This window comes from Schistocerca serialis, chromosome 1 (assembly GCF_023864345.2).
Source record: "Schistocerca serialis cubense isolate TAMUIC-IGC-003099 chromosome 1, iqSchSeri2.2, whole genome shotgun sequence".
Lineage (NCBI taxonomy): Eukaryota > Metazoa > Arthropoda > Insecta > Orthoptera > Acrididae > Schistocerca > Schistocerca serialis.
Window position 1 is genome coordinate 799,469,692 of NC_064638.1, and position 12,461 is coordinate 799,482,152.

Consider the following 12,461-nt stretch of genomic DNA (forward strand, 5'->3'; position numbering starts at 1 on the left):
AGGAAAAACACCCTTGAAAATAAAAAAAATAAATTATGATAATAAATTTATCAAGTTTACCTTCTTTAACACCTTGAATTCATATTTTTCTTAATGTTTGCAGATGACAATGTTGTCATATAAACATACTGCCATTTCAGCAGCTAATCCAGGATCAAGCAAACTGACAGAGTGGTCAAGGCACTGGACTCACATTTGAGAATTGCAGTATTCAAGTCTCCATCCTTTGTTACCACTTTTATTAGGTATATGTCTTCTTCCCAACTCATTTTGAGTAGGTGCTAGAATGGTTTATTTGGACAAACCACTGCTGATTTCCTGCCACTTTTTTCCAGTCAGATCTTGTGCTTCACCGCTAATGGCAGGACATTAAAGCTAACATTCTACCCTTTAAATTAAAGTCTTTTGCAGAAGATATGCAAGTGTGAGTTACACAACCTTCTGTGGAGGAGGTATAAGTTACTGTAATTATGCACTCCCTACTCCCCCCCCCTTCCCCCCCACGTGACAAACATAAAGCTATGAAAGTTGAATATAATTGTAACAACTTCCTTTTACAGACTGCTTCCACAGATCTCATTTCACATGCTGATGGCGGTAAAAAGTGTGTGTGTGTGTGTGTGTGTGTGTGTGTGTGTGTGTGTGTGTGTGTGTGTGTGAGAGAGAGAGAGAGAGAGAGAGAGAGAGAGAGAGAGAAACGGCAATAAAAAAATTGCTACAAAGTAGAATCAACTGAAATTGGTAAGTGTTTTCTATTAGCTAAAGCTGAATCCACTCACTCAGGAAATTGACAGTAAGTAGTGAATGCCGTAGTACGATAGGATTTTACTTACAAATCTATGTTAAGTGTCTTTTGAGTCGCGGCCACGCACTCGCCTAACGAACACTACCGCATCCCGAAAACATTCGTGACCTGAAATTCGCGGAACTAGTCTACCAACGACCCGTTATGTTTTTCATTCCCGTTGTATCAGCACAGCAAACAGATGATGCCCGATTTATCACACATTCATTACTGCACCATAATCAGTAACCCTGTACTGCTGATATTTCTCTTACAAGGTACATACTCGCCAAATACACTAATGCTGAGGCTAGCATTCACACAACAACCCTTTACCCTTCTACGTACTAGTAAGTACGTTGCACGAATTTGGGTAAGCAACGCAGGCAAGAACCCTACAACAATAACTACTTATATCTAAATAACATTTACTGTCACAACTCCGTTTCTGGTTACTGTAAATTACCAAACTGCGAATTACAATAGTACAGCCAATCGTTTGCAACGCACTATGTGCGCTACGTTTTATTAGGCTTCTTGGCATTTCTTGATAATTAATTCCTGTTCTCTAGTCGGTAACATTTCTCAGTTTGAATGAGACTTAAAAAATTCTGAAAGACGCACTCTTATGCCACTGCTTTCATATTAAAAAAGAAAACGGAATGCAAGTCTATACACGTTATCCACGCGTCGCAACATTACAGCCATTAACATTGTGGGGGTAGTTATTTAGGGCAAGACAGCGGTAACGTCAGTTTTTAAAATCTAGTTAATTTCTCGTCAAAAACTGAAAATGGCGCACGTGTTGTCCTATCGGTTACAGCGGCATATCGATGCTGGCTTCAGGAAACACATTACGGAGAATACATTATCCAGATTAACGACTTACCTCTATATTATATACAAAAGCTTTAACGCGACGATCTTCAAGACCGCCCTATTTTACAGTCACTTTTCTCCGCTCGCTCTGAACGTTCTTCCCCCGTTTGTATGCTTCAAAATATTCAAACCTCCATGATACACGTTTTTTTTTATTTGTTCCACTATACCCAGTAAGCTTTGTACTGCTCACGTTAAATTTCCAATATGTGAACTATAGAAACATTCAACAGGGTGAAATTAATTTGCCTAGACGCTGTCTCCCGTTCATGGCACTTTTTATGAAATGGGACGATTATAATCTGACCTTTCACAAATGTTTCAGAAGACTTTATGGGCGTATCTAATTCTTTCTGGTCGTTTATAATTGGACTATATGAATATTTATATGTAGCCCTACAATTAAGTTTTGTATTAGTTCTATAACTATAGACAAATCAACATTTTAAAGGTAACAACATATAATACGCACCTATGTATGCACCTTTATTATTGTGTATAAGCTTTTGAGGTGTGAATGATATTTCTTCTTACACACGATGGGATTTTTAACTGAGAGCCGTAACAGAATAAGTTTTCGTTCCTATAGGTCATTCACCTGAACTCGGAACCGCTATACTACGATCGTATTGCAAACAAACTTCATTTCACTTTTTGTCGCGCTGAACAAGAAGAAACTAGCAAAACAAGGTGTTGAATTAACATGTGGGCATTAATAAAACTAGTTTTCTCTAATTATGCGGAAACACTCGAAACAAAACATGAATAGGGAAACATGAATATCTTACTTATGCAACACTCACTAATAACTTCTCTTTCTTCCAAATACATGAAACTAGTCTGTAACTACACACGTACACTATATACGTAACAAATCGCACTTCATGAACATAGAGGGTATTGTTCCCCGTGCGCAATGTGTGAAGCATTTGTTATGAATTTGTCAACAGTAGTGTGAAGTTCAGTGCGAGATAAAATCTTTTAATGTCAACAACACAAAAAACTTCTTATTTACTTTAACACTTTCTGCTCTCACCGAATACATTCTATGATATAATTTTTGTGCTTTTTTAAGATATACAAATATTTATTATAGCAAGCTTTCAGCATGGGCAATATGAACTAAAACAGCAAAAACGAAGTCGAATACTCGATCCCAATAACAAGTACTGTGGACACCAATGTTTGTACCCCTGAAGTGTTTATCTACGATTTTAGCAGGTAGCATGGCTTGAACGTAAGGATGAGTGTATTCCCCTAAGTACTGTTAAAAAGCAGTTGGCAGAATTTTTTGTAACTTTACTCCGAAGTTGATGTAATTAATGGATCCAAATAAAGGTACTTGAAAAACTGGTGTGCGTACCCATTTTATGCGCCGATTCCTTGTGCGAAAATGGTGAGGTACTTTGAACAAAGTTCGGTGTTCCACTATACTTGGGAACAAGTTGCTCAAGGATTTTGGAGAAGATATCCCAACCCGCACAGGTATGTTGAAACATTAATCGTGAAATTACTTTGTTAGGCATCTTACTTCCACATCGTCAATAGCATGATTTGAACTATAGGTCAGTAACAAACCACGATGAATCACGTACAGTAGGAATGCGATGTTAGGAAAGATCCTTAACAGACCCAGATATGGCACAATGTAGTTTTCTGATAATTTTAGCTGTTGCAGATCATAGTAGAAAACCGTGTCATGACGCAAGACAGACAAAAAGAGGATTAAAATGCCTCGTAACATACAGAAACATCACATCTCAAGCAAAAGTAACATTACAAGTAACTTATAGTTAATGCAAAATTTAGAAGCAACCAACGGCAGTGGTTTCGCATAATTGGAGCTACTAGAGTATGTGTTTTAAAGGTAGTTAATTGTGAGGAGGGAGAGTGCAGTTTATGTTCCGCATTACAGTGTGTGTTTCTGAGTGAAATATGAAAATTGTATATTGTATTTATGTCAGTGCTGATTCACTCGGTATGCAGACTCCACTGCAGAGTCACTTTTGGGCGGAGAAGATGATGAGGGTCACAGTAAAAGTCGTTATGAGGCTTGAAGGCCATATTACAACAGAGATTGACAATTTGTTTTTAGACTCGAAAAATCTTCATTGATAGATAAAACCAGTTGTCAGATCTCGCCCATGAAATGGGAAATTGACATCACATCCCATCATACCAGTATTAGGGTCACTTCCTGTTCCATTCATGTATAGTGTGTGAGAACAATGATTGTTTGAATGCCTCTATGCATGCAGTAATTATTCAGATCTTATCCACACGATCTCTGTGGGAGCGATTCATAGGGGGGTTGTTGTATATCCCTAGAGTAATAATTTAAAGCCAGTTCTTGAAACTGTGTTTATAGACAATCGCAGAATAGTTTTTGTCTGTGTTCAAGAGTCTGCCAGTTCAGGTCCTTCAGTATCTCTGTAACACTCTCCCTCAGATTAAAGAAACCAATGACCATTCATGCTGCCATTCTCTGTATATATTCAGTGTCCCATGTTAGTCCTATGTGGTATGGGTTCCACACACTTGAGCAATGTTCTAGCATGGGTCACACAAGTAATTTGTAAGTGATATCTTTTGTAGGCCGATAGTGCTTTCCCAATACTCTACCAATAAACAGAAGTCTACATCCTACTTTACCTAAGACTGAATATATGTGATTATTCTATTTCATGATCCTACAAAGTCTTACAGCCAGGTATTTGTACGAGTTGGCCAATTCCAACAGTGACTCATTGATATTATGGTCATAGGATACTACATTTATTCCATTTTGTGAAGTGCAAAATTTTATAGTTCTGAACATTTAGAACAAGTTGCCAGTCTCTGCACCATGTTAAAATCTTATAAGATCTGACTGAATATTTATGCAGCTTCTCTCAGATGGTACTTTGTTGTAGATAACTGCATCATCTGCAGAAAGCCTGATTTTACTCTTAATATTGTCTGCAAGGTCATTAATATAAAACATAAACAGCAACACACTTTCACAGGGCACACCAGAAGTTACTTGAACATCTGTCAGTGACTCTCCATCCAAGATAACATGCTGCATCCTCTCTACCAAAAAGTCCTCAATCCAGTCACAAATTTCACTTGATACCCCATATGATGGTACTTTTGACAATAAGTGTAGGTGCAATACTGAGTCAAATGCTTTTCGGAAATCAAGAAACACTGGATCTACCGGATTGCCTTGATCCAAAGCTTCCAGTATTTCATGTGAGAAAAGTGAGAGTTGGATTTCACATGATCAATGTTTTTGGGTGTTGAGGCCAGGTTATTCTGTTCAAGATGCCTCATTGTCTGAGCTCATAATATGTTCTCATATTCTCCAACAAATCCTTGTGAAGGATATTGGATGGTAGTTTTGTAGATCACTTCTATTATCCTTCTTGTAGACTCGTATGACCTGCACCTTTTTACAAGAACTGATAGATTGTAGTTAAAGAGGGACTAACTTGGTGGCAAATTCAGAGTAGAATGTGAGAGGGATTGCATCGGGACCTGGAGCTTTGTTCAGTTTTAACAATTTCAGCTGTTTCTTATCACTAATGACACTAATGCGTATTTCATTTATCTTTTCAGTGGTACAAGGATTAAACAGAGCAATTGTCCTGGGTTTTCCTTTGTAATGTAAAATTTGAAAACTGAGTTAAGTATTTCAGCTTTTGCTTTGCTGCCCTCAATTTCAGTTCGTGTCTCATTACTAGGGACTGGACACTAACTTTGGTGCCACTAACAGTCTTTACATATGACCAGACTTTCTTTAGAGTTTGTGAATTGTCCTTCGACAATATTTTGCTATTGAAGGCTTCATCCATTGCTCTCTTGACAGCCAAACATGTTTCATTCAGCATCTCTCTATCTGTAGCCCTACACTTCGCTTTACACCTATGATGCAGTAATCTCTGTTTCTTTAGAAGTTTCTTTACAGTGACTGTATACTGTGGAGGTTCCCTCCCACTATGAACTGTTCCACTGGGCACATATCTGTCCAGTGTAAGGTCAACTATTCTTTTAACTTGAAATTTGTGACAGTCCTCAATAAACTGAAACATTACTATGTAGAATACATGGAGGTATGGATTTGGCAGTAGTATGTGGAGATTTCTATGCTGCTCAGTCTAAGAGATATTTTCAGTTTAAAACAAACAATAACAATTCCAGCTATAATTACAAAAGCTTGTGCCACCATGGACCAAATATTTGTTAACACAATGCATATGGCAGCTTGTGAAAATACAAGTTTTAGTGACCATGAAGCCCAAATGGTAACACTCTCAGGCTATTTACTATCCACCCAAAGCCATAAAAGAACTGTGATTGCAAATAGGTTCATTTATTTATTTACGTGTTCCATAGATTCTTGATGCGATTTTATCGCTAGGATGTAGAATGTGTTTCAAGTATTTAAGCAACAACACAGATTATAGTAATAATGATTACAAATTATAAGTCTTACATTCGAAAACATTACCATGCTGAGATTTTTTATATCTTTGTGAAGATGGAGTCTTCCAGTGCTCTGTATTGAGTTTATCTCTATTTTTAGTGCCAAATAACGGCCTAGCAGGGGCTGCAGCGCTGTCCGTCTCACCTTCTCTGTATGCAGACGTCTTCTGAATTTCATACTGCTGCTACAGTACAGGTGTTGCTGAGCGGTGTCTAAAGGGGGCCATCCACAAGGTGTAGTCATGGGCTCTAGCCAGTTTTCAGCTGCAAAGTCGTGTGTTATGCACTTCTGTCAGCTGTGTACCATTCATCCAGAACCAGAAATTTACCATAATGACAATCTACTCACTGTAGTGGATACATATTGATTCTTAGGACTGATTTTCAATGCCCGATTGGCTTGGCTTCCTGATCTTCGACAGCTTAAGTGGAAATGCTCGCAGCACCTCAATGCCCTCCACTTCCTGAGCAACACCAACTGGGATGCATATCACTCTACACTGCTGAAGCTCTACAGGCCCCCTGTTCAATCCCACCTTGACTATGGAAGTCAGGTTTACGGTTTGACAGCACCCTCAGCATTGCATTTCCTCGACCCAGTGTGCCATTGTGGCGTTCGACTAGTGACGGGAGATTTTAGGACGAGTCCGGTGACCAGCGTCCTGCTGGAGGCCGAACTCCATTGAAAGTTATGGTGCACATGTTCCTAGTTCTCCTGTATATCCAAATTACCGTCTCCTTTTACCACCAACAGCGGCTCATCTTCCGCATCGGCAGCGCAGGTCAGGGCTTACAATTGCAGTTCGTGTCCGATCCCTTCTATCTAAAATGGAGTCCTTGCCTTTACCACCTATACTCGGGGTCCAATCATGTACACCTCCATGGTGTACACCTCGGCCGTGGCTTCGCCTGGACCTTTCACATGGTCCTAAGGACTCAGTTAACTCCGTGGTTCTCCTCTGTCACTTCTTCTCGATTCTTGACATGTACTGAGTCCATGAAGTGGTTTAGACCAACGGCTCGATGACTCTCGGTCACATTGGCTTCACATATGTCCACAGGGGACATATTGAACAGCATTCCTTGCCTGATGGCTGCGGTGTTTTCACTGCAGAGCTGTCGGCCATATCTCATGCTCTTGAGCACATCCGTTCGTTCCATAGTGAGTCATTTCTTCTGTGTACTGAGTCCTTGAGCAGCCTAAAAGCTATTGACCAGTGCTACCCCCGCCATCCTTTGGTAGTGACCTTTCTGGATTCCATCTATGCCCTGGAACGGTCCAGTCGTTTCGTGGTTTTACTGTGGATCCCAGGTCATGTCAGAATCCCAGGCAATGAACTTGCCGATAGGCTGACCAAACAGGCTATACGGAAACTGCTTCTAGATATGGGCATCTATGAAACTGACTTGCATTCAGTCTTTAGCCGCAAGGCTTTGGGTGACGAAATGGGATAGTCGCAGTACGCACCACAAACTGTATGCCATTAAGGAGACTACAAATGTGTGGAAGTCCTCCATGCAGGGCTCTGTGGTTCTCTGCCAGCTCTGCATTGGCCGTAAATGGCTAATGCATGGTTACCTCCTCCGTCGCAAGGACCCACCTCAGTGTCTCTGTGGCTCCCCTACGACGGTCGTCCACATCTTGCTGGACTGCCCAGTTTCAGCCGCTTTGCGACAGACTTTTAACATTCCCAGCAGCCTACCTTTGGTGTTGGGCAACAATGGCTCAGCAGCAGATTTAGTTTTACGTTTTATGTGTGAGTGGTGTTTTTATCATAAGGGTGGGTGTTTGGCCTTCTCTCCGGGGCCTCCACCCTTCCTCCATTTTAACTCTGTCACCCTTTCTTTGCATTTGTTTGTCCCAGTGTTCATCTTTTCCCTTCATGTGGTCATCTTGCCTTATCTTTTGGGGTGGACATTTTAGTGTGTTGCAGAGTGTGTGGCTAATCCTCTTTTATTCTTGTGATCAGGCAGTCCAGATCATCTGCTCTATGGTTTTAATACATTCTTCTACTTTAGTTTGTGGTGTACATTTTCCCTGTTTTCAGTTCATTCCATTTGTTTTCTTTTTAAGTGTGGTTCCACATTGCTTTCCCCGTTTTACTTTCCCAAACGTAATTCGGGTGTTTTATCCTGAGCCATGTTTGCATCAGGGAAAAGGGACTGATGACCCTGTAGTTTGGTCCCTTTATACATCAGACTAACCAGCCAACAATCCCCTGTTAGTCCTATTTGGTATATGTCCCACAGACTTGAGCGGTATTCTAGAACTGGTCGCACAAATGACTTGTAAGCAATCTCCTTTGTGGAGTGATCGCACTTCCTTGGTATTCTACCAATAAATTTAAGGTTACCATCTGCTTTATCCACAGCTGAGCTTATGTGAACTTCGCATTTCCTATCCCTAAAAAGTGTTACACCCAGATATTTGTATGACTTGGCTAATTCCAACAGTGACTCAATGATATTACTGTCAAAGGATACTACGTGTTTTTCATCTTAGCACAATTTTACATTTCTGAACATTAAAAGCAAATTGTCAATTTTTGCATCACTTTGAAATCTTATCAAAAACTGACCAAATATGCAGCTTCTTTCCGGTAATATGTACAGATAACTGCATCTGCAGAAAAGCCTGATCTTACTATTAATATTGTCTGCAAGGTCATTAAACATGAAGAGGAAGTTGCTTGGTGTATGTCCAAAGTTACTTGAACATCTGACGATGAGTCTCCATCCAAGGTAACATGCTGCATCTTCCCTACCAAAAAGTCCTCAGTCCAGTCACAAATTTCCCTTGATACCCCATAAGATAGTACTTTTGACACTAAGAGTACGTGCGTTACTGAGTGAAATGCTTTTAGGAAATTAAGAAACACTGCATGTACCTGGCTGCCTTTCAAAGCTTTCAGTATGTCATGTGAGAAAAGTGCAAGTTGGGTTTCACATGATCAATGTTTTCAAAATCCATGCTGGTTGGCAGTGAGGAGGACATACTGTTCAAGATATCTCGTTATGTTTGAGCTCAGAATATGTTCCAAGGTTCTGCAACAAATTGACATCAAGGATATTGGACGGTAGCGTTCTCAGTATAGAATCTGACAGGGATTCCATTGGGACCTGGCACTTTGTTCAATTTTAATAATTTCAGTGGTATTAGGATTTAACTGGGGCAATTCTCCTGAGTTTTTTCTTTGTAAAGAGACATTTGAAAGTAGAGTTGAGCATTTCATCTTTTGCTTTGCTGCCCTCAGTTCCAGGCTCATTCGCTAAGGGACTGAACACTAACTTTGGTTCCACTAACAGCCTTTACATGCGACCGGAATTTCTTTCGGTTTTGTGAAATATCATCGGACAGTATTCATCTACAGTAGTCATTGAAGGCTTCGTGCATTGCTCTCTTGACAGCCAAACCTATTTAATTCAGCAGCTCTCTATCTCTAGTCCTATGCTTTTACACCTATTATGCATAGTCACCGTTTCTTTAGAAGTTTCTGTACAGAGACTGTATATCATGGAGAGTCCATCCCATTATGAACTCTCTACTGGGTGCATATCTACCAAGTGCGTGGTCAACTATTTTTTTAAACTTGATGCATACTTCCTCCAAATGCTCCTGCCTTGTGCTGAGAGTTTCAAGTTCCTCATTGATATATGACCCTACTGATTTTTTATCTAGTTTACTGAACTTATACATCTTTCTGCTTGTTTTAGTTGTACTTCTTCCATTAGTAATCAATGCTGTCACAAGCAGGTCATGCTCACTAATACCAGTTTCGATGTGGACATCCTCAAAGAGGTCAGGTCTATTTGTTACCATTAGATCCAATATATTTCCATCATGAATGGGGTTCTTAACTATTTGTTGTAGGTAGTTCAGACAATGCATTTAGTAATGTTTCACAGGATATCTTACCACACTCACCACTAACAAAACTGTAATTTTCCGAATTAATTGTTGGATACTTAAAGTTCCTACCAGTGATTACAATATGACTGTGTAACCTACTACAGTATGACTGGCGAATGTATGTACAAGTGAGCTGAGATTTTCTCTAAAATTTTCAGTTACATCAGGAGATGAGTCTGGTGGGCAATAGAAGAATTCAGTTATCATTTTATGCCCACTCTTGATACTGAGTAGTGCCCAATCTCACATGCAGCTCCAATTTCTATCCCAGTGGATTTGAGTTTCTTGTCTACACCAACTCCATTTCCCATTTACCCATCCTTTAGAGATACTCTGCAATTCTCCCCCCCCCCCCCCCCCCCCTCCCAAGTCTCACTGCTGTCAATTTCAGGTTTCAACTAGCTTTCTGTTGCTAGTGTTATGTGAGCTTCACTGCTTCTTATAAGTGCTTCTAACTGTGACACTTTGTTGCGAATGCTTCAGCAGTTTACCATTATGATTTTTAATACTCTCAACTGTGGGAGGCATTTCTTTTGATCTTACAATAATATGTCCGGGTGTTCTGTGGCTATCGTTATCTGGATTGGATGGAGTGTTGCCTAATCTAAAAACACTTTGTGTGCACCCCACACACAGTCAGCTACCTTAGTAACAGTCTCTGATGTGTAGTGCACATCTGACCCATTTAGTGGGACCCTATGGTTGTACCCTAAGAAGGCGCATCCTAGCTTGTCACAGAAGCTTCTGAAGTATCTGGTTCATTCCTTCCACTTGACACATAACCAGTGGGCCATGATCAGTTCTGGGGACAACATTGCAAATTGTGACCTCCGTTGAAACTCCTTGCACAAGGCTGGTCTTCTCAACCTCCTCTGCCAGTTGCTGGAAGACCCAAGTATGACCTCAAAGCCCAGGTGATAGGCATCATATGTTCCAACATGCACCACAATCTGCAGTTGATTGCACACTGCTCACTCAGTGGCTGCTGGAATAACTTCTTTAACATGTTGAATGAGCCCCCCCCCCCCTCCCCCCCCAAAGCATACACACCGAGTGCACTAGGTGTCCTTTACTGTTCTTTGCTGCCATTTCTGTGAGGGGTTCTATCATTCACTGTATGTTTCAACTGCCAATATTAATAGAACTCTTATCCTTCTGTGTTTGCCTCCTCTTGACACTGGACAAAATAGGTTTCCCCAAAACAGGTGAAGTTAGTCTCATTAGCTCAGTGTCAGTGATAGACAGCACCTCAGACTTATCAGTTTGGGGGGATCAGTACATCACCCTGAGTCCTCCCTGGTCCCCATTCTCCCTGTATATAGTGAATATCACATGTATTCTAGCAATTTTTCTCTCATACAAGATTACTACCCTCTTTTAGTTCCCAAAAGAAGTAAACAAGACAATTGCTGAGTGTGATAACACATTTATTAAGTATAAAATACAGCATTCTTGAGCAAAATCCATGTACACATGCCTTGTGGCTCACATTAGCTTGCATGCCTTATGTTGAGAGCAGTATACAGAGCTGTAAAATAGCGAATCAGTTCATTTTCTTCATATCAGCAACATGACACAGTATGAAGTGCAAAGCAGTGAGGGACAGGCAGTGGTCAGGAACTGGCTACAATTACATTGACGTAGTCCGCACATGTACATGCTGCATCCCTTGATCTCCACTTAGCATCATTCAAGCCTTTAATTAAATAAAACAAACAACACAAACAGTAGTATTGAAACTTTACTTAATATAAAATGAAATACAGTGCCAAGACACCACAGGATATATTTTTGAGTTTGGGCCCCTACATTCAACTAGTTGTAGTCATTTAGGGGATGGGGGGGATAGAGAGAGAGAGATATATGTAGATATGTAACCTCACAGTATGTTATGAGACAATTGTATTAAAGAATCTTGTAAAAATTATGTGAAACACATTGTATGGAAGTTTACTTACGGTAACATTGATGGTTTCAACTGATTGCACTAATTAGTTGTATTGGAATTTTGCTTGATTTGGAGATCAGGTGATCTATTTATATACAACTGTCATACAATATGATAGCAAACTGGATTGGTTAGTAATGATTCTTTCGTAAATGGAAACCAACATTAAACCATTCTCCCATATGTAGCAGAGATTTGCTAATGATGAGGAGCATGCAGCATGTATACATTCCTGTGTTTCTCCAGGCATGCTTTTTATTAATTTTAATTTTAGCTCTTATTGTTGACGTACTGGCAACCTTTAGCTTCTTATGAGTGGAATGTGAATATGTGTTGTTCATACCTTGTTATTTCTAATTCATTCCCCCTATTTTGGGTTTATGATGGTTTAGCATTTGGAATGCTATTCCCTCCCCCTCAGGAATATTTTCTTTTTTACTTATCATGATGAAAGAACTTAGAAATTCAGAAAG

At 40.0% G+C, this 12,461-nt stretch overlaps 2 protein-coding genes across 8 annotated transcripts in view; one reads left to right on the forward strand and one right to left on the reverse strand.

Moving 5' to 3' along the window:
• The window catches only part of LOC126483868 (longitudinals lacking protein, isoforms H/M/V-like), a 155,820-nt gene extending 153,203 nt beyond the window's left edge, over nt 1-2,617 (reverse strand). The window contains exons 1-2 of one of the 7 annotated variants that reach the window (XM_050107151.1): nt 2,452-2,617; nt 2,136-2,340 (exon numbers count right to left, since the gene is read on the reverse strand). The gene's annotated coding sequence lies outside the window, so the exon portion shown is untranslated. Of the gene's footprint in view, nt 1-60; nt 368-833; nt 1,264-1,673; nt 1,733-2,135; nt 2,373-2,451 lie in introns of those variants that run through there. The other 6 variants (XM_050107098.1, XM_050107143.1, XM_050107107.1 and 3 more) reach the window with 6 other exon arrangements.
• A 231-nt stretch (nt 2,618-2,848) lies between these two features.
• The window catches only part of LOC126483894 (protein preli-like), a 29,925-nt gene continuing 20,312 nt past the window's right edge, over nt 2,849-12,461 (forward strand). Inside the window, exon 1 of the mRNA XM_050107165.1 lies at nt 2,849-3,148. Coding sequence (XP_049963122.1) covers nt 3,057-3,148 — 92 coding nt within the window. The 5' untranslated portion in view covers nt 2,849-3,056. The remainder of the gene's footprint in view (nt 3,149-12,461) is intronic.